General features: G+C 45.2%; 1 protein-coding gene across 1 annotated transcript in view; it reads right to left on the reverse strand.

The window, feature by feature from the left end:
• WDFY2 (WD repeat and FYVE domain containing 2) overlaps positions 1 to 22,685 on the reverse strand; it is a 514,044-nt gene that overhangs the window by 161,004 nt on the left and 330,355 nt on the right. The window contains exon 6 of the mRNA XM_085621796.1: positions 11,715 to 11,827. Within this exon, the coding sequence (XP_085477922.1) occupies positions 11,715 to 11,827 (113 nt within the window). The remainder of the gene's footprint in view (positions 1 to 11,714; positions 11,828 to 22,685) is intronic.

Below are 22,685 nucleotides of genomic sequence, written 5' to 3' on the forward strand. Positions count from 1 at the left end.
GTCCACAAAAAGCAAATTTTGCTCAGATTTCTGCGACTGAAAGTTCTGGAATCTGCAGGGAGCCACAAACTTCCACCCACCCAGTATTCCCCCCAAGTCTCAAGATAAAATTGTTACCTCACTTGTGTCTAGCTGTGGGTTTTGGACCGTAGCTCAGCCGGCACCTGGTGAAACCTAGCAAACCTGTACAGGATAATGTAACTTGTGGGGTTCACACCAGGTTCTGATACCCAAAACCCCTTGCAAACCCTAAACGTGGTCAAAAAAACACATTTTCCTCACATTTCTATGATGGAAAGTTCTGGAGTCTGCGGGGAGCCACAAATGTCCACCCACGTCTCCCAATAAAAATGGTACCTCACTTCTGTGAGTAGGCCTAGTGCCAGCGACAGGAAAAGGCCCAAAACATAACTTGGGCACATCATATTTTTCCAGTGAAAACTGACCCTTTTTTCGCAATGTGCCTAGCTGTGGATTTTGGATCTTCGCTCTGCCGGTACCTAGGGAAACCTAGCAAACGACTACATTTTTGAAAATTAAACACCCAGAGGATCCTAGGATGGGTTGACTTGTGTGGCTCTCACCAGGTTCTGTTACCCAGAATCCCTTGCAAACCTCAAACTTTGTCCAAAAAACAAATTTTCCTCACTTTTCTGTGATGGAAAGTTCTGGAATCTGCGGGGAGCTACAAACTTCCACCCACTCAGTCCCCCCCCCCCCCCCCCAAGTCTCCTGATAAAAATGGTACCTCACTTGTGTGGGTAGGCCTAGTGCCCGCGATGGAAACACCACAAAACGTTCTGTGGAGACTTCAAAATTATTGCTCGCAAAACTACCGAGAGAGTCACCTGCGTTTTTGGTCCCGGGCCATCTAGGGAAACCTACCAAACACAAAAATTTCTGAAAACTAGACACCTTGGGAAGTCCAGGGAGGTGCAGCTTGCGTGGATCTCCCAGCATTTTCCTACCTAGAATCTCCTGCAAACCTCAAATTTAGCTAAAAAAACTCACATTTTCCGCACTTTTCTGTGTCGGAAAGTTGTAGGATCACCAGACCGCCACAAATTTCCTACCATCCAGCGTTCCCCCCCCGGTCTCCCAATAAAAATGGTACTTGTATGGGTAGGCCTAGTGCCCACAACAGGAAATGGCCCACAACGTACGGTGGAGACTTCAATCGCAAAACTATCTGATTTTGTGAGGGAGTCACCTGGGTTTTTGGTCCCGGGTTTGGAGGCCATCTAGAAAAACCTACCAAACCAAGACATTTCTGAAAACTAGACACCCAGGGGCGTCCAGGAAGATGTGGCTTGCATGGATCCCCAACATTTTCCTACCCAGAATCTGCTGCAAACCTCAAATAAAAAAAAAGACATTTTCTTCACATTTCTGTGTGGGAAATTTGTGAGATTACCAGGCAGACACAAATGTCCTTCCACCCAGCATTCCCCTAGGTCTCACGATAAAAATGGTACCTCACTTGTGTGGGTGGGCCAAGTACCCGCAAGAGGGAAGGGCCCAAAACATATTTTGGAGACATCAGAATTGTCTTTCACAAAACGGCTTGGTTTTTCAACGGGGTCCCCTGCGTTTTGGTCCCGGGTTCGGCGGCCTTCTAGGGAAACCTACCAAATCCAGACAGTTCAAGTAGCTCAAAAAGATTCTACAAAGAAAAATGCTGGGGAAGACGGTTAGAAACTATCGAAACAAAGAATATACGCCAGTTTTGGAAGCTGATACAGGCAGCCACAGAACACCTGGTGGGAGCTATGAACTGTGTGGTAGATGAGGCCGCATGGGAAGAATACCTGCAGGAACTGTATGGCTCTCATAGGGCATCAGAAGGAGTGATGCAAAACTGGAGTGCGTTAGAAGAAGATCTAAAACCAGATTTTTCAGTATTGAACGTGAAAAATACGATATCCAAATTAAAACTAACCAGGGCAGCAGGACCCGATAATCTCCCAGCTTCCATAATAAAGTCCCAGCTGAACTGGTGGGCAGAATTTTTCTCCCACATGTTTTTAGTTATTTTGGATACAGTAAAAATCCCTAAAAATTGGAAGGGAGCAGTAATTAGACCGGTGCATAAGAAGGGTGACATGAAAGCTCCGAAAAATTATAAATTAATCAACTTATTGGATATTGGGGAAAAAAAATTCGCAAAAATAATATTGAGTAGACTTATGGATTGGGTGGAGCAATGTTCAATTGTGCCGATAGAACTGGTGGGCTTCAAGGAAGGTCACTCCACTGTCGACCACTGCTCTATGGGCAGTGGCGCAAAAGTCAATAGAGCAAAAAGGGAAGTTATACTGTTGCTTTGAGTACTTTCGGGCTGCATTTGATTCTGTGGACCGTAAATGACTTTGGGAGTCTTTGGAAAATTATAATATTGTGGAAGGCTTACTAGCTATAGTAAAAGAGCTACATAGACGAAACTGGGCACAGGTTATTAATGATAAGGGGGGGGGGGGGAGGGGAAGTCCTTGACGCTGAAAATAGCGATTGAAAACGACCTAAGACAGGGCTGCGTCTTGGCCCCATTGCTTTTTGCCATATTCCTAACAGACCTACCTGCAATACTAGAGGTTAACAGAAGCGCCAGTCCCAGAATGGATGGTCATGCTTATTGTATGCAGACGATTTGGTGATTCTCAACCAGACTGAGATAGGCCTCCAAAGAAAACTAAACACTTTTAGAGAGTACTGTGAGGCAAAGTTTTTAGTTGTAAATATGGAAAAAACAAAAATGTTATGTTTTGGGAAAAGAGATACGAGCTTCAGTTGGTTTTTAGGCCCCATGACATTGGAAATTGTGAGTGAGTTTAGATATCTTGGGGTCTGGTTCGATAGTGCATTAAGGTGGCATACACACTTAGAAGGCCAGGAAGCAAAAGCCTTTACATCGATTTGTGGGCTGAGAAAATTCAATCGAGAATACGGAGATATGTCCCACAAACCGTTATTAAAGGCATATATTGCAATGATACCCCCACAAGTACTGTATGGAGCCGAAGTCCTCTACCTAAGTGGTAAAAGCGATTGGAACTTAGAAGAAGGAAAGTGTTTAAAAACCTTATTGTCACTACCGAGCTCAGCAATGATCCAGGCCATTAGAATTGAGTAATGAATAATAGCATGGAGCATACAGACTCAAGTGGCTTTAGTAAGGTTTGGGAAACGTCAGGACCCTGGAGTAGTGCAGAAGGTCTTACAATGGTGTAGAGAGGAGATTCAGTCTAGTAACCTAAAATGGGCTAAGGAAACTAGAAAGAAACTGCTTACTGTAGGTAAGAACCCAAAAGTGAGAATCTGTCAACATACACTGCATGCAGAATTTACTAAGAGCACACTCAGATCCCAAGGGCAGAAATGTAGATACGAGTATGTGAGAATGAAAAAATCAGTACAATGTATGAGAACTCCGTGGTTGAATGAAGCATGGTATCCCTACCTGGATAGATTACCCAACTATTGGCTCAGATGTGAAATTTTAAGGTTAAGAATTGGCATTAACCCCTGGCTGACGAATGAAAAAACTAAGGCAGAAACGATTCAGCCGGTCGGAAATTGCAAATGTGTGGTGGGAACAAAATGTGATATTTTGCATATTATAGTAGATTGCATTTCTGTTTTAGCTCAGCGGAAATTATTACTATGTCCAATATTTTTCAAATATGAAACAAAGTCACGAGAACAGGCAGTAGCCCTAGTTACAGAGATGACTAATCTTGAGATTGCTATTGCAATTGGGAACTATATGAAAGCCATAAAAAGTCTCTTTTGGGAGACTTTGAAGATGTTTTAACGATTTTAAGACTGAGTTTTATGAAAATGCGCTTTGCCCTGTTTTAATTAATATAAAATTGAATTAAATTGTATTAATTTTCAGGGGATTGAATTGAACTGGACATACTGATTCTATGGCAGGACCGGAGGCTCCGATTATGCTTTTCCTTTCTCCGCTTTATTATTATGTAAAACTCACAGCAGCCAGAAAAGCAGAACAAGAGTGAACTTATAACCAGAAATAGGAAAAACATCCTTTGGTCACCAGAAAACAACTCGAAAAGTTCATTGCGTAAAACATCAACTCCCATCAGTCCGAGGGATAACCCAGCGTCCAAGTCCTTTCACGCTGTCCATGACCCCTAGAAAGCTCCTCCATTCCGTGAAGCCCTCCTCTTTCTTCGCTGCTGGGCAGCCAGTTAAGTCCCTTACTTGTTTCTCTGGGGATTTGTTATGTTTCTGTGTGCTTTGACGCTTTGGTGGTTATAAATTAGGGGCTCGCTTGTGTTTTTAGATGCGGTGTATTGGTTTTTCCTTCCACAGAGTCCCTTTACGGCCGCGGGAGCGTTTCTTTTCGCTCCTTTCGCGGCCGTCCCACCTGCGGCGGCCTTTGCTGGCCGCTAGGGGGAGCCCGTGCGTCTCGTTGCTCTCAGCGCGGCTGTCTCTTCAAAGGGAGCCGCTGCGAGAGAGCCGAGTCCGCCGGAGCCTGTCCCCCTGCCGCCTCACCAAGACGCCCTTCGGGGTCAGTATTGTCCCGAATTTTTCAACAATATACGCCCGCGAGGGTCCGTATTCATAAGCTGAGGTCTCCGAGCCCCGTTATCGCCTGAGGGCAAGTTTTGGCACTTTTGGTTGTCAGCGCGCTGGGTGGCGGTGTGGCCTTGTCAGGTGCTGAGGGCCGGCGCGCTTGGGGTGTGTGTGCCACCCACAGCGGCTAAGCCGCACTTAAACCCTTGCAGTTCCTTCGATCTGCCCAAATTCGTCCTGGCGCTGCCAGTACACGTCTGCCCTGCTAAACACTTTGTCTGTTGGTCCCAGCCTGCACTGTTGCTTACCTGTTACGAGGTTCCCAGCTTCTGAGGTTACGGCATTGCCTTAAAGTATCTGGAAGCAGTATGGAGCAAGGGAACTATTATGAGGAGGAAGAGGGGACGCAGTACTTACCTCTGGACGACGATTTCTATGAAGCGGTAGATAGTTCTATCTTTAGGTGTGTTAGTGAGGTGGTAGCCCCAATGGAAGAACGCCTGTCTAACCGCATAGTGGCGGAATGCGCTAGGTTGGCGCAGGCCTATCGGGGGGATCCTTCTCCTGTACCAGGTCCTTTACCCGAGGAGGTTGGGCCGTCCCCCAAGAAAGTATGTAGGGAGGGCGCCATGGAGGAGTCGCAGGGAGTGGACAAGGACGCCTTTGAACGCTTGAGGCAGGCTTTCTTGGCTAAATCCGGTCCACCACCTCCGGCGCCTCCTCCACCGCCGGTGCCCGCAGTTCCCACCGCCCCCCCCCCTCGCCATCCCAGACTGGGGGTTCCCCGGCGGATACCGATGATGAGCAGGGGTCTTCGCGTTCTTGGCGTCCGGCCAGTTCCAAGGGTGCATTGCCCCAGGATGATACGGGTATGCTGGATCCGGATGAGATCATGCATCCGCGCTCCGCAGCCTGGGCTCCGGGGGACAAGGTAGCCAAGTTCGTGGCGGGATGCCTCCGCAAGCCTCTAGAGAAGGAAGCACGGGGATGTCTCAGAGCGGAGTGTCCGCGCCCCACTTTGGAGGGGCAGGTAGCCCTTACGCCAGAGTTAGACTCGAAGATGGCTACCTTTCTAGCTAAATATGTGAAGGACCCCCGCAAGGGTATAGACCGATCCTGGCGATCGTGCCAGGATAAGCTTCTGGATGCCATAGGTCCTATGACCAAGATTCTTGATATGGCGGAGGAGGCAAAAGTCACGGGCTCTACTATTTCCCCCGAAGTGCTTTCCAACTGGGCGCAAAGGGCGATAATCTTTATGGGAAATGCAAATTGCGCCCTCTCAACGGAACGCCGCCGTTCATTGCTGATCAAACTCGACCCAAAACTGGGCGATTTGGCATCTTCCGAGGCAGGCGCGGTGGCTCAAGGGGGCCTCTTTGGGGATCCCTTTGTGAAAGAATTGGGAAAATTCGTGGCCACTTTCACCTCCTTAGATAAGGCCCAATCCAACATTAAAAGAGTTTTCCAAACTCGTTTTTCCCAAGGGGCCGGTCGCGGGAGGGGCCGGTCGCGGGAGGGGCCGCGCGACCGGCCGTGGCGGTCAGCAGACTAGTAACAGGGGACAAGGCTCCGGGCGAGGGCAGTACAACTCCTCGGCCAACTACAACAACTTCTACCCTACCAGAGGTCAACGCTTCCGGGGCCGTGGTGGCTTTAAGAACAATTCCGGTGGAGGCCAATCAAGCGGTGAGTGTCATGCAAGCGGAGCACGTGCGTATAGGGGGCCGTTTGGCGGCCTTTCAGGACGCTTGGGCGCAGCTTACGGCGGATGCTTGGGTCTTGCAGACTGTAAAGGGATTTCACGTAGAATTTTACGACTTGCCTGTTCAGACGGAATTTCCACGTCCCATTGTTTTTTCCGCCCCCGATGCGCAGCTGATTGACGAGGAGGTATCCGCCCTGCTCGGGAAGGGAGCCATCTGTCGATCAGCTCTGCACCCACACCGTTTCCTCAGCAATATTTTTTTGGTCGAGAAGACCGATGGGGGGCGGCGTCCGGTGATCAACCTCAAGGAGTTCAACGGGTGGTTGGTCTACCGGCATTTCAAAATGGAAGGGATCCACCTTCTTCGAGATGTACTCCTGCCGCACGATTGGATGGTGAGGCTAGACCTCAAAGATGCGTATCTGGTAGTTCCGGTCCACCCTCCCATCGCAGATTTCTCCAGTTTCTCTGGCGGGGCCAGGTGTACGAGTTCACTGCCCTTCCGTTCGGGCTTTCTTCCGCACCTTGGTGCTTCACAAAGGTGCTTCATCCTGTGATAGAGTTTTTGAGGGGGCAAGGAATCAGGATGATTGTATACTTAGACGACATCCTTCTCATGGCGCAGTGCCCCCTGAGGCTGACGGCTCAGTTGCAGCAGACGGTTTCCCTCTTGGAGAGCCTGGGGTTTGTCATCAATGGGACGAAGTCGGTCCTAACACCAACGCGCAGTCTGGTCTTTCTCGGTTTCGTCGTGGATTCCGTTCAGGCCTCCTTGAGACTTCCATCTCGCAAGATGGCCAAAATCCGCCATACTTTGCGGCAGACCATCTCCAGACCCCAAACCTCTCTCCGTCAGATTGCCCGGGTAGTAGGACTTCTTTCCTCCTCCATCCAGGCAATCTTTCCGGGACCCCTTCATTACCGGGCATTGCAGCGCCTGAAGGCGCATCATCTCAGAAGGGGGCTTTCATACGACCAGGCAGTCCCCCTGTCGGAGGAGGCCAAAGAGGAAATGTCATGGTGGTTGACACACATGGAGGCCTGGAACGGCCGTGCAATCTTCGGCTCGGCACCGGATTTGGTCATAGAATCGGACGCAAGCAGGTCAGGATGGGGTGCCCGGTGCGGAGATTTTTCTACAGGCGGCGTCTGGTCGTCAGAGGAGCAGAAGTTGCATATCAACGCTTTGGAGCTTTTGGCGGGTTCGTTCGCTGTCCGTTGTTGGACCAAGCGCCAAGCGACCGCGTGTGTGCTTTTGAAGATGGACAACGTTTCAGCGGTCCGTTATGTCAACTGACTGGGAGGTCCCCGGTCCCGGGCCTTGGCGAATCTCGCGAAGGAATTTTGGGAGTATTGCTTGGCACATCAAATTTCGGTGACGGCGGAGTACCTGCCGGGCCAGGCCAACCAGGTGGCAGATTGGCATTCCAGGCATCTGAGGGACTCCAGCCTATGGCAGCTGGATGTCCTGGTCTTTCAGTGGTTGAACGGCCTCTGGGGTCCGTTCTCGGTGGATCTTTTTGCGTCTCGCCTCGACCACCAGCTTCCACGCTTCTTCAGTTGGAGGCCCGATCCGCTAGCGGAGGCCACGGACGCGTTTCTCCAGGACTGGAGCCGCGAGAACGGTTATGCCTTCCCACCGTTTTCGATGGTGATACGAACGGCAACCCGGGTCCGGCTCCTGGAAGCGGATTTAGTGGTGGTGACGCCTGGTTGGAGGTCTCAAGTTTGGTTTCCAGTTCTTCTGGAACTTTCTTGGGATTCTCCAATCCTACTCCCCCCGCTTCCTCATCTTCTTCTGAATCCGCAAGGGGAGCAGCACCACCTCATTCGCCAAGGATCTCTCCGCCTCATGGCATGGAGGCTTTCAGGAGACGCTGGTCGCTCCCAGGCCTTTCGGGATCGGCTCAAGGTCTCTTGTCAAGGGCCTGGGCCGACAGTACTTCTAAACGCTATCGGTCCGCATGGACTAAGTGGATGCGTTGGTGTCTTCGACGGGGTCTTGATCCCATGGTCGCAGGCGTCGTTCCCATGTTGAATTTTCTGGCTGAATTGGCCACGGAGGGTCTGGCTTACCGCTCTATTAACGCGGTTCGCTCGGCGATTTCTGCAGCTCATTATCCGGTAGACGGAGCCCCGATCGGGGAGCACCCGTTTGTTTGTCGCCTCTTGCGGGGTATCCGTCTGTCTCTTCCCCCGGAACCGCGCTACTCGGTCCTCTGGGACGTCAATTTGGTCTTGAATCTTTTCTTATCCTGGCAGCGGAATAAGTATCTTTCATTGAAGGAACTCTCCGGTAAGCTAGCCATGTTGTTATGTCTAGTTTCCTGTCGCCGGGTTTCTGACGTCCGGGCGTTGGACGTTACGGCACGAACCTTCTCCCCGGAAGGGGTTACTTTTACGTTGGGTCGACGTACCAAATCGGATTCAAGGACTATCTCTTATTCGGCTTTTACGGATGCGCCCAAACTGTGTGTGGTAAATTGTCTAAAGACGTATGAGGACATGACTCTTGAATTACGCCCTCCGGGCGAAAGGCAACTTCTTATTGCCTTGAGAAAACCGCACAAAGCTGTCTCCTCGCCCACGATAGCCAGGTGGGTGCGGTGGGTCATGCAAGAGGCGGGTATTGATACTAAGCAGTTTGGAGCGCATTCGACCAGAGGCGCGATGGCGTCTAAGGCGTTTTCTTTGGGAGCTCGCTTGGAGGATCTTATGCGAGCGGCAGATTGGTCTTCCGATTCCACCTTCAAGAGGTTTTATTTTAAACCGGTGGTAGATGTGGCTCAGTTGGTGGTAAGTAAGCTTTGAACTAGCATAATCGGAGCCTCCGGTCCTGCCATAGAATCGAAATTTGCCTAGCAGGGTAACGGTAAGTTTCAATTCTATTAAGGACACGGAGGCGAGGATTATCCCTCCCGTTGCACGATGGTGCGAACCCCCCGTTCTGCTGTAAGTAATCCAGTTTCCAGTTTTCACTCAGCTGTTGATTTGCCGCTTTGTGACCTTGTTATGGGCTGTTGTGTTGCCGGCTGGGCCGCGTAACCAGTAGTAAAGTCTCGTGTTTCTTTACATGCAGGGAATGATGGAGCTAAACAAGATCAGTGATGTCCAGGCGTGAATTGCGCGACGAAAGAGGAGGGCTTCACGGAATGGAGGAGCTTTCTAGGGGTCATGGACAGCGTGAAAGGACTTGGACGCTGGGTTATCCCTCGGACTGATGGGAGTTGATGTTTTACGCAATGAACTTTTCGAGTTGTTTTCTGGTGACCAAAGGATGTTTTTCCTATTTCTGGTTATAAGTTCACTCTTGTTCTGCTTTTCTGGCTGCTGTGAGTTTTACATAATAATAAAGCGGAGAAAGGAAAAGCATAATCCTCGCCTCCGTGTCCTTAATAGAATTGAAACTTACCGTTACCCTGCTAGGCAAATTTCGATTCATCATGTTATTGTGTCACATGTGTGGGATATCCGTGCCGTTACCATTCCGTTTATAGGCTATTAATTTTAATGGAAATGGAGAAGAATTTGTAGCTGTATTGTTTTAATATTCACAATTGGGTTTTACTGTTGTTTAAAGACTATGGTCTAAATAAACATTACTTTTTTAACTGAACTGAACAGACAGTTCTGAAAACTAGACACCTGAGGCAGTCCACGGAGGTGTGGTTTGTGTCGCTCCCCAAATGTTTTCCCACCCAGAATCCCCTGCAAACCTCAAATTTAGCCTAAAAAGAAAATATCTAATTTTTCTCACATTTCTGGGGGGGGGGGACAATAGACTGAATTTAGCCAAATTTAATTAGAGGGAGCAAAGGCTCTTGCCCAAGTGGGCGCTCTCCCCTCCCTGGTGCCTATTGGTGGATCCCTGCTTGGGGATCGCCCTCCTGCCTCAGCCCCCTGAGCCCCAAGGCAGTGAAACGGACACGAGCCGATGGGCTCATTTAAGTTTCACTTTCACATGTGTGCTGATTGTCATTTCAGCAACAGAAACTGAGCAGCCTCGGGAGGTGGGGAAGCTCCTCCCCAGTCCTCAAGACTTTTTGGGAGTGGCAAAGAAAATCCCTCACTAGAGGGATTTCCTGTGCCATGTCTTCGGACGTGCGAGAGCTGTCCCACGCACATGAGCACTTTTGCGTCGGACAGCTCCTGTGTGTCCGACGCATCCAAATAATAGACCTAACAGACCCTTATACCACTTGTAATTGTTTTTGCTCGTCTCAGAATCAAAACCCCTTAACCATAGCCGCTGCCTGGTATGTGCATGGTCTTTCCAACTCGAATGAGAAATCACATCACATTCCATACTCGATACCAACATGGGACCCTTCCTATTACCAAGTGTAGCAAGTATGCAGAAGGCAGCAAAAATAGCAGCAATCAAATTTTAATATGTTTATAGGAACCCGTTAGAAAATTTAAACGTAGCACCCTCAATAGCATCTGGTACCTGACCTATTTCTTGCAAACACAAATCACCCCAGGTTCCTCACTTTTGTCAGACCTGTACACTCCCGACCCCTGGGAATGGGTTGTTACTTTCCATTCCAACGCTAGTGCTCAATTTACCTTGCAGTTCAAATTCTATGGCAACCACCATAAAACAGTCTTTCATCTAACATCTAGAGCATTGATTATATTGCTCATTTGTTAGGGATGAAGCACTGTGGAGTGACTGACCATGCTACATTGAACGCTCCTTTTCATGGCCAGCTATTTACTGTGCAACTACATTTGAGGTGGGCCCATTTTGAATTCAGATATGTCCAAGGCTTCTCATATTGGAGAGCCTGTCAGGAGTCCCGAGATAATATCAGGACCGCTGAAGCACAAGTGAAACTTCTCGCCATCCCACTTAGTCTTCTGAAAAAAACTCCCTGGCAAAAAGGCTACTTTGAAAGACATTCAAAATTAAGCAGAATTAGAAAATTTAACAAATTAATACATTTGAACCTCAATGGAAGTCTGAAGAAAATATCTATTTCAGAGGTTTTGAGCATAGGTGCACACTGTAGATCCAAGAATGCCTTCTGATTAATCGGTACATTGATTACTAAGCATTTGAAAGATTATCACTCCGAGGGCAAACTAGCAGCAAACTGATGTTCTCCCTGTCCTCTCTGCGCTCTGAGCTGTCTCCAGAGTGAAAGTAGGCGTGTTACGCTACCACCCACTAACCTCTGCAGTGCAAAGAAAGTGGCATTGCAAGCCATGCAGACTGTCTGGACTTCAGAGACGCCTGTCCTCCCACGTCAAATATGCAAAGACACAGAAAGTACATTTGTTCCAACCACTTCAAAAAAGACTTTCCTGCAATAGCTGGTTATCCAAAACGTTAAATATAACAAACCAATGTGCATGACATTGGGAAACCAGTGGGCACATCATCTTGTGGCCAACAAGGTCGTGATCAATAGTTCTCTCAACAATTCTCTGAGGCCGAATGACGGGGAAATAAAATGCATACCTGTGTGTCCCTTAAATGTTGTGACAAGGCTGCAGTTTTCTGGCTCCAGTTTCAGAATTGTGACCTGTCCAGAATGATCGCCTACAAACACATGCCGGGTTTCAATGTCGAATCTGACACAATCAAATTGAGGAATAAGACGCATATGGAATAAGAGGAAAAAATCAAATAACCAAAACGTGACACAGATCACTCACTTTTATATATTAAAAAAAAAGTATTGTTATTTTCACACTTACAAGTCAGTGTACAAACAGAAGCTGTAACAACAGCAATAAAGACATGTAGGCGTTAAGAGTATACATAGTGTGTCTCCAGTTTACTGTCCACTCTGCAGTGAAACTCCAGTGTTGCCAATATCGTACAGCTGTGCTGTTACCAAACAACAATGTACAAATTATCCCTTCCCAGTACCCTCCCACCCCCTGTGCTTGGTCACGCAGATCACTCATTTAAATGCTGCTATTTTGACTGACATTTCAGTGCACTTTTTCGGGTGACATTTTATATATTTCTCATGTTAAGAAAATATGAAAGTCACTATTGTGAGGTACAATATACACTTTACTTTTTTGTCACATACACAGACTACTGTTTTTGGGAGCACAAGAGTTACACAAATGCTGCTCTATTTCCACAACAGAAGGACGATTCTCAATACTTTACTCACACTAGCACCTGTGTAGATGGCAAAATAAGTGGTAACAGCATTTACCTTCTATATATTCTCAATGTAGTTTGGAAGCAATCACCTACATCATACACTGCTAATCCTTTTTTCTTTCTATATACTGCCATTAATATATTGTAGATACAGTTTGGACAATCAATGCACCCATAGTTGTGAAACTATTTTTTCAAGTCATAGTGGTATAGCTTCTTCAAACGCTGTTCCAACTGCATTAATTGTCACAGCTGAGACGAAGGTAAGGGATGCTCAAGTTGTGCTAGGCTATTATCCTTTTTGGCAAAGGTGGAAGGTCAGCGTCTTTGACAACTGCGTATATTGCAATAATGCCTGTAGGCATTAGATTATTAATGTTAATAAAGATTTTCTACTGAGTGCATGCGCTTACCGCTGCTCACTTTCCCGATGCTCCCATCTTAGTTTCATGACCTCTACCATACAATGTGTGTGAAAGTCCTCCCAAATCCTTCCCTTCACCCTCCTCCTCTTCTGAACATGGTAAATGATGTTCTTTCCACCCCACAAGTGCCTAGTCATTCGTCCACAACCTCATGTGTTTTTGATACCCACCGTGACATCCCTACTGCAATCCTGTGCCTCCATTTTTCAACTTTCATAACCAATGTCGCCCTCGAGGACCTGTTTCCGGTCTAGGGAGGACCTGGCCTGACAGTTCGGGCTGGACTGTTCCCATGGGAAACAGGGTCAAGACTGATTTGTATATGGCTGGGTCTGAACTGGAATGGCACAGGGAGCAAAAAAACGATGGATTTAGGCCCAGATCTCTGTGCTGGGGTGGATGTTTGAAATTGTGCAGCATTCTGTCCATCAATTATTCTCTTGGTCCTCGAGGACCCTCCTTATGTTACCAAATGGCCACACACCCGCCTACGTGTCTGGTTTTACCCCGCTCCGTTATCTAGGTGAACAATGCACACAAGCCTCTTAACTACATGTTAAATCTTCTAAAACACAGTCTCTGCATGGCCCAAATAAGAGGCAGGGGCACGTTACAGAATAATGAGTGGCAGGGCTACACCTTGTCATCTCATGTTGGCATGAACAGAGTGCTTCAGCTGCAAAACTGTGGTTATTTGTGCAACCTGTATTCAAGTTGAAGTGCCTACATGGTCGTGTCCTATGCACAAACAGGATGTAAATGACTACCAAATAAACAGGTCAGGCCGGGAAGCATTTAAAAAGGTTCTGTACTGCACTCTTCGAAAGAGTAACACCCAACAAAATGTGGCAATTACAGAGGTGCCCAGAAACGCAGCATTATTGCTACGATGACACCAAGATGAGGTGGCACATCATGTCCCTTCTCCAAATGTTCTGCAAGGAAAGATCTCAAGATATTGAGACTTCCTGCTGTCCAACCTCACACTTCAGTTCTTATTCATAAATATCAGAGGGCACACAGTATCACCTCTCTATCTTGTCAGAAAGCTTAGTGAAAATTCCTAGGAGTTACTCTCGGGGTTGGTCCCATCCAAAGCTTACATATTGATATTTGTCACTAACAGATTACATAATGCACCACTGATATGGCATTGGAGAGCATTCAGTAGTCCATCAACTACTCAAGAATGTCATGTCTTTGATTAACTGCAAATTTGCTGATATACACATGCACTTTAACAGGCAATCTTTAAAAGCATGCCTATCAGAGATGCGTAACTGCTCCTTAAATAGACCAGGGCAAGGCATGACAAATGTCATTTTTACCAGTCACCTGCCAAGTAGCTACAGATAGTACTTACATCCACATGTTCTCCACACAAACCTTTTTCAGAGTCATTACTGCAAAAAACCTCAGTTGAAGAAGTATTATAACCACAATCAAACATTAAGGACTATTGAAAGGTTCTTGGTTATGATTAACTATGCAACAACTGCAATTAAGTGCTCTGACTTTATGTATGCTATTACAAATTACATCAACAGAACATTACAACTGCAGTGATGACCCTGCAGGACTCCAATATGTCCACATTGAGAGTGATTCTCTGAACGTCAACTGCCTTTGGACTGGTGCAACTCCAGACAAGGCTACCCACTGTGTGAAGCCCTTTCTAAAAGTACTAAAAGCAAATAAGGACTTTTCAAAATCCAACTAAGGGATAAATCATACAGAATTGTTGCATAAGAGGACAATATCATGCTATCTGTCTTTGAAGTAGAAAGACTGGCCCAGCAGTTCTCGCTATCAATTCAAAATGCTCCACATTCTACGGTTAAAACCTTAAAGATATATCAGAAAGTAAACCCCTTCACATATACTGCACAAGGGCAACAACTGAAAATTCTGGCTTCAGACAGCAAACTGGATGACTGAAATATCTGAGGATTCTATGTCTCAAATATCAGGGTGACCAGAGAACAAATGTTTAAATTACCATGGAAAGGTGTGTCAACCTAACACATAACTTGTCTACAAACTTGTCATGCTGAGGTAGAATAGAGTTCACACGAACATGACTCCAGCACATGTCATAAATACCATCTTTATATGCATCCGAGAAGACTATCTCCTTCCCTTTTCAGAGGTGACGGCATAAATAGATTTGTAAGGGTTAAGAAAAAGGCTAGGATAGCACGAAGTAAACATCACTTAATAACAGAAAGAGGTTCAACATTAGCCTACTTCTTCAACTGCCAAACTTTATTCAGCAACAGGACCTTAAGCATTATAACCAACTTGGTTCCAAATGGCTTCATCTAGAAGGATCTGGTCAACCCTCTATCAACAACAGTTTTGGTGCCTCTAAAAACAGAGAGATTATCTTCTATAAATCTCTACTAAAAACAGTGAGTACCATCGTATGAGTCAAAATAAAATTTATTAACAAACCTATACATATAGACACATACCAATGTAAACACTGGAATAAAATTACAAAAGTCACTAATATATGAATTATAAATGAAATTTGGCACTGTCTCATCTGAATGCAAATGGGACAGATCCCATTCTTGTTTGCTCAATACAGAAAAACCAAGTATTAACAAATTCGAATTCGACAACTTTATAAACTGAAAAGGGCCCATAGTTAAAGTCAAATATCACCAGGACAGACACGATCTCCCTAGACAGAATAATATGCAGACATGGGACCTCCGTGATCTATAAGGAACTGATAATCAGTCAAAATAGGAACCAGATAATCAAGAAAAATGGTGCATACGTTAAAACACCACATTGCTTAGGCAAACAATGGAAACTACCTTCTGGAATAAAATATCTTCACAAACAGGGCAGGCAAAATACATTCTTACACAATAAGTACCTTCCAAAAACCATCTTAAATTTGAGATGTGCTGTCACTGATAAAATTAATAGGGAAACACGGTTTCATTTAATTAATAATTGTGTAAAAATATGACCCTGCAGAAGCGAGGTTCAAAAAGAACTACAAACTATAATTCAGGAACCCCTACAGCTCAGAGACAAACATGCATGTTTTGGCCCCTCATTTCACTCAAACCATTGCCCCCTTGCAAGAGAAGAACGGCTTCCATTTAACCCTCTGCTGGGAATGTCCTCCAAAAAACATACAGTGCCATTCTAGGTGGGCTTGGATCTGTTAAGTCAAAGGAAGTAGCAGCCTTTGACTGGCAAATTTTGATTTAACAAATAACAGGAATAGTTCCAGAACACCCTGCATCTGTACATAAAAACTGGAAGCACAGTGAATACAAAACATTATGGTAGCTATATATCATGAACTCTATCTCCTTAGCCATTACCTCACTTTTCCTCTTGTCCCTTTCCCCAAGAATCATACCTTAGTCCTCTACTATGTCAACATGCGATTTTCTACATCCTGCTCTTATAAAATACTATAAAGTACCAAAGCAAAGTGGGCTCCACATTGCTAACACTGAGAAAAAATACACCAAATAAAACCTCTCTATTATATTCCTACTTCGCTCTAGACTCCAAATTTTCACCTTTCCTAAACATCTATTTTTTTATGGAGTGATCCTATTTATTGACTTATTTATAGATGCAGGGGTAAACGATCAAAACAAAACCCAAAAATCTAATGGAAATGTTGCCCATTAACGATAACCAATACTTCATTCCGGGACAAGTCACTTAATTATGATTATGGGCCATATACACAAAGGCATTTTGTATTTCCTAATGGCGCGAATCGCAATTTCAGGTCGTTGGGAAATCAAAATGTAATTTCGGAATGTACAAAAGGTATTTGCAGTGGTGCAAAATGTGATTCCTACCTATTGGAAATCGCATTTTGTAAATCACGAATTAGGGATTTCCAAATAGCGAATCGCTAACCGCACGTACAACGACTAGTCGCAAAATGGCTATTAAAGGAATGCAATTACCATTGATTTGGATCAGGGTTGTAACCATGTGCAAACTATAAAAAGGCACCCAGAATCCATCAGGCTCTTTCACAATGGCGGCTTTGTACGTTCTGGCAAGGAGGATGAGGATTTTGGCAGAGGCGGAGGAGGAGACAGGAGAAGATCTTTAGAGTGAGTCTGAACAAACTGAGCTGTAAATTTATGAGAGGTACAAACTCAGTAGTCAGGTAATTATTGAACACTCAGAAGCAGTGCAATCCCACCACATGTGCAGGTATTGTGTTGCCTACACCTCTTAGCTTCTGGCAGTTACCAGGGATCACAGCAGTGGCGGGGGTGGTGTCACAAAGTGCATTTTCCAGGTTCATGGACATCATGGTCAGTAAAGTTAACCAATATATATCTTTCCTCAATACAGCCCAATTATTCCAACGCACCAAACTGATGTTCTACAGGGTAGCACAGTTCCTCAATGTCATTGGCTGTGTTGATGGCACACATATTGCCATATGTCCCCCCTCAGCAAAGGAATACATATACAAGAAGAGGAAAAGCTCACACTCCCTCAATGTGCAGGTAGTGTGTGATGTCTCCTGTATCATAAAAGACCTTGTAGCCAGATTCCCAGGTAGCCCCCATTACTCATTCATGTTCCACCACAGTAGAATACAAAGCAGACTGTCACAGGGTGAATTTAGCGATGGTTTGCTACTACCTAAGAGAATCGCATACTCAATTAATACAGGTGCCAGACGGTGTGTGTAATGTGACCTAATGGTTTTCCTTCTCATGGTCTTAAGGTGACAGGTTATATGCTTTACACCCCTGGATATTCACAACATACTTGATTCCAAGGACAAAAAGAGAAAGGCAGTACAACAGGGACACAGGACAATGCGCTCTAAAATTGCAATTTCCTAATTGCAAATGCGAATTCTTAGGAACCACTATTAGTGGAATCACCGGTCACATACATACGGTTTCGTGATTCCCAAATAGCAATTTCTATGGATACACAATCACAAATCTGGAATTTCACACATATGACCCTATGTGTGTTAAAAATAGGTGTTTTTTGCTTTATGATAAAAAGATGTCACAACTAAAAAAAGATCTATGATTCGCAGGTGGCACCACACCTGTTTAACCAATAATATAATGATCTCACTTGTTCAGGTATGTTTCTGATGGGTGAACTATATCCCTTGTAGGCAGTGGGGTGTGGGGGAGAGGGCTTAGTGCATGAGTGAAGGTCATTCCATATTCCCATAACCCAATGGGCAAAACAAAAATAGTATGTCCTGAGAGAACTGAGAACAAAGCTTTTAAATGAAGGGCATAGCTGTATGCCTCTTCCTGTGCCTGGCATGATCTGGCCTGGAGAGACGATGCACCCCTAGTGGCCCAAGGGAATACAAACTCTACACTAATCATTGAGGTAGGCTATTGAATGCAGGGTAGGCTGGGCATGGCCAAAGGATTTGCTGACCATGCATGTGTGATGTTCAGTGCAGCAGTTATCTAAGACCTTGCCTTGTGGTCAGAACTTGTTGCTCTAGTTGCAGGCAATGTGCAGCAAGCTCTGGGACAGGGACACTGGATGTAAGGCGTGGTTTCTTGTCCTCCGAGTCCGCTCTGCATGGCGTAGGCTGGAGCACTGTTCACTGAGCATGAACAAAAAGGGGGCAAACTACATCAAGTCAAAACACTGAAAACACTTTGCTGAAGGAAGTTATCTTGCTTCACTCACATCACACAATAATATGTATTATTAAAAAATATACACTTTCCCATTTAAAATAACAATTCAACAGTTATGAATATCTATGCAACCATAACTTCAAATCAATGCAATGCTCATAAACTCACATAATTATTTATTTATCAAACCTTTTTATATAATGTGTACCTGGCACATGAGCAGAGGAGTGCTTTATAGTTAACATGGGAAATGACGAGACAGCTCATGAATTGTATTAGTGTCACCCAACAGCTATTAGATCACAGATTACCTTTTATAGTCTTATAGGAAAGACTTCAATAGGAAGGCCTACAGGTTTCTTCTGCAGGATAACAGGAATTGCTTTGCTCTGATAACATCATGAAGTTCATAGTTCAGACTGGAGAAGGCACGATTCAGAGTATTTGTATTTTCAGATTTTGGAGTTTTTCAGTAGTAGTGCACATTTGTTTCTGGAACTTCTTTCTTCTACAGTGTTAGTTTTTAAGGTACTTGGGATGGCCTAAGTGGCAGGCTTCATAGGTTAAGATGCTACCTTTAACTGCATTTTACTTTCTAGAGAGCCTCTACAATTTCTCTGTATGGCAGTGATGTGGTTTGACTTTTTCAACTCATTATCCTGAAACAAGCAGGATGGATTTGATTGGAACTAGTACATTTTTCGGCAGGTCTGCAGGTAGTGAATTATCCCATCTGCAAGTGAGAAAACCATCAATTGTACTGTGTTCTTGAAATCTTCAGAAGAGATTCAGAGTTTTAGATTCCTTAGGAGGTTAAGTTGGAATTATGGGTTTTTTGCCACCTTGGAGATGTGCTCTAACATGGTGACATTTTGCTCTAAAGTGAAACCTAGGGACTTTGCTGAAAAGAGTTGGAGTGAAACCTAGATTGTTAAAAACCAATCTTGGACTCGGGTGGTGCTATGAGTGTCTGGAGTATTAGACACTTGGTTTTATTCGGCTTAGGTTTGAGAAAGAATGTGTTCATTCAGATCGTGAGCTTTACTAAGAATATTTCTAGGATGTTGGTGTCTGTTGGGTTGGAAAACAATGCCAGAGATGATGGCACATGATAGCACAAGTCAACAAAGTTCATTAAACAACAAAGGTGGCATTAATAACATTCATCGTTCCCATTATACTTGGTAATGAAGATGCTAAACACCTCTATACCACAGAATTCGCTGGTATCAACCTTTGGCTCTACCCTGCAAGACATGAGAGCATGGTTTGGCCCATGCACAAGCCAATAAATGAGTGGGAAAGGTTACAGATTTCAGAGTCCATTTCGAACATTAGTGTACTCCCAGTACCCCCTTTTTCCAAATCCATTCAAGCATTCCAAACTTTTTCTTTTTTTCTAGCCATGCATTAGGGAGAAGTTACTAGCGCCAGGACACCTCCGGGTAATCGTGCGCTTTAAAAATTGCCATAACATAATTCTATTGGTAAGGCAAGGAGATGTCCTTGCTTCCTCTGACTTTATGGGTACATATTTTCATATTCCGGTCCATCCAGCTTCACATACATTCTTCTCATTCTGTGTACTTGGTATGCATATCCAGTTCACAGTACCACCTTTTGATGTGGTCTCAACTCAGAGCATTCACAAAAGGGCTAGCTACACTGGTGGGAATGCTATGTGCCACAAGTTTGTTGGTCTTGCCTCATTTCTTTCCAAGGTAAAGGAGGCTGTTAATCTGTAGTGCGAAATACTGAGAATTGACGGATTTCTTCTCAGTCAAGCGAAGTCACACCTGAAACCTATCCAGAATTTAGTGTTCATCAGAGCTATCTTCAGAACAGACACATGAATGCTATTTCACCCCCCTCAATGGCAAACCAAGTTGATGGATCGTCTGCCATCCCTGCTGCGTCAGTCTGAGGAATCGGCTCAGAAATGTTTAAGTGTGCAGGGGGAGATAGCGGTTTCTCTGCTATTAGTAACATGGGCTCAAATGGGTCTTCATCACCTGCCTGAAACATCAGCTCAGATATAGTTGAGGGTGCAAGGTGATATAGCAGCTTGTTTGGTGAATCACCTTCTGTCTCATCTGACCCCGAAGTCAGAGAATTATCAGGTAATGAGTCCTGTCCCAGGTAACCCCCAATATATGCCTATCTGTCCAAAGAGATACCTCTTGCTTCCCAGTTGGCTGTTCTTATCAGATTCCAACAGCATGGAATGAGGGGTCACATAAGAGAAAACTCTGGTCAGGAGCTTCTTTCAATTTTGATGGGCTTAACCGCTGTACACCGATCTCTCCTTTTCTTCCCAGCTCCTGAAGAAGGCAGTCTGAGCCCGCACTGACAATCAGGTGACTAAAGGTTACATCAATCATCCGGTGGAACAAATGAACCCAGTCTAGCCTCCTGGGAATAGGCATAGTAACTTGAGCAGGGCATAACCTTCTTCCCTGTCAGAGATATATCTTCCATGGACAGAGAAAGGGAGTGGGAAGCTTCTTAGTCATGGATTTCCTTTGTTATTATCCCTTTGAGCACGTACTCTCCTATTGCAGACGATTGAAATGGTGTTCATAACCCCTTGGATAGATCTATTAGACGTAGCCCAGAAGATCGAATATCTGCAATCTACTTTCTTCTCTAGGAGTGCTGGGGCTTGATGTGATGAGTTTCTAGTGGCCCAAGGGATTTCTGTATCCATTTCCTCCTTTTCTACTTTTGAGCAAAGTCCACCAGAAGATTAGAGATGAGCAGGAAGAGGTGTTCCTGAGAGCTAAATAGTGCAGACAAAGACCTTAGCTTCCGCTCCTTCACCAGCTCTCAGTTCAACCTATCTGGTTGTTTCCTAAGTCCCCTCCTCTCTTAGGGCTCCACTCCTTCCAAAACCCTCTCAATGGGGCTCTAGAAGTTGAAGGGCTATGGTTACAGTCCGGCGGCTGTTCTTCAGAAGTAGCATTATGCGTAAAACTATCTAGAGCCCAGGTTACTAGGAAGGTGTATGCACAACACTGGTGAAACTCTGAATCATGGTGCTCGTCCAAAGGTTTTTAAAAAAAAAATATCAATCGAATTAATGTTTTTATCTGATGGAGTGGCATGCAATCCTGACGTATAGGATAGTATCTATGCACAGTGAAGTTAAAATATAAATGCTAATAAATAAAAGAATGTTGATAATGGGATTGTTAATAAAAATACAAATGTAATTGTTTTCCTCTCTGGGCCATACATTTTTCAAATAAGTATCAGCGAGTGTGAGTAAAAAAGAAAATTGAGGTTGAGGTTCTTCTTTGCGATATTAACACCATACAACCACACCAAAGGCTTTCAGGCAACAGGACAATGAAATGCTTGAAAAAGAGTGTAAGAGGCAAACTGAATGAAGTAACCAAATGATGGTCCCTGGGTTCAAAATAGAAGAACTCATTCAAACACACGCCAGCGTGGGACAAATCAAGGTCGTCACTGAAGAGGTGACCGGGCGAGTCCATGTACAGGTGTAACCGTGAAGACATATCTATTTCTTTGCAGTTCTGTACTGCAAGCACACTCATTCACACGGTGCTCTGTTGCCCTGGGTGACATTTCAGTGGGGTGGAGACCAGCGCTGTAAGACCAACGCGACAAGGCCTGATGTCCATTTCGGCTTATTCTCACAATGGCAAGCATCTTCGTCACAAGATCACAGAAAAGAATAGTCGATGCTGAGATCAGGACTGTAACGTTCCCAGTCTCCTTGCTTTCCCACCCCTACCTCCCCAGGCCAATTGTGGTTCAACCTATCCTAATATAGCCAGGCCTAGGACAAAACGTTACTATCCTATTTACCTCTTGTACAGTTACCTGGAGGAAAACAAACATTTCATTATCCCCCTGCAAATAACCTGGCAAACAGAGTGAGCATTTGGGGTAGGCCATGAGGGATTTCATGCTGCAAATGAGAGATGCCAAACGCCAAATGCATGCGTTACAGGACTAGACTACACTCCCGGATGGATTTGGATTACCTTCTTTTGGTCAAATATGACCTGAGTAGGCTATTCACAGCGCAAGCCGAAAAGTCGCTGTGTTCAGACTGCAACAGAGGGATTATGGCAAGGGGAAAAAGCTGGTCGATTACTAGCCTTCCAACTCAGACAGCAGGAAGCCCACCACACTATCCCAGGTAAAAGGGATGTGCACGGAAACGTTCACACACACACCTACAATCAGATGATGATATAGCACAGGTAATTGAG

This window comes from Triturus cristatus, chromosome 8 (assembly GCF_964204655.1).
Source record: "Triturus cristatus chromosome 8, aTriCri1.1, whole genome shotgun sequence".
NCBI classification, from domain to species: domain Eukaryota; kingdom Metazoa; phylum Chordata; class Amphibia; order Caudata; family Salamandridae; genus Triturus; species Triturus cristatus.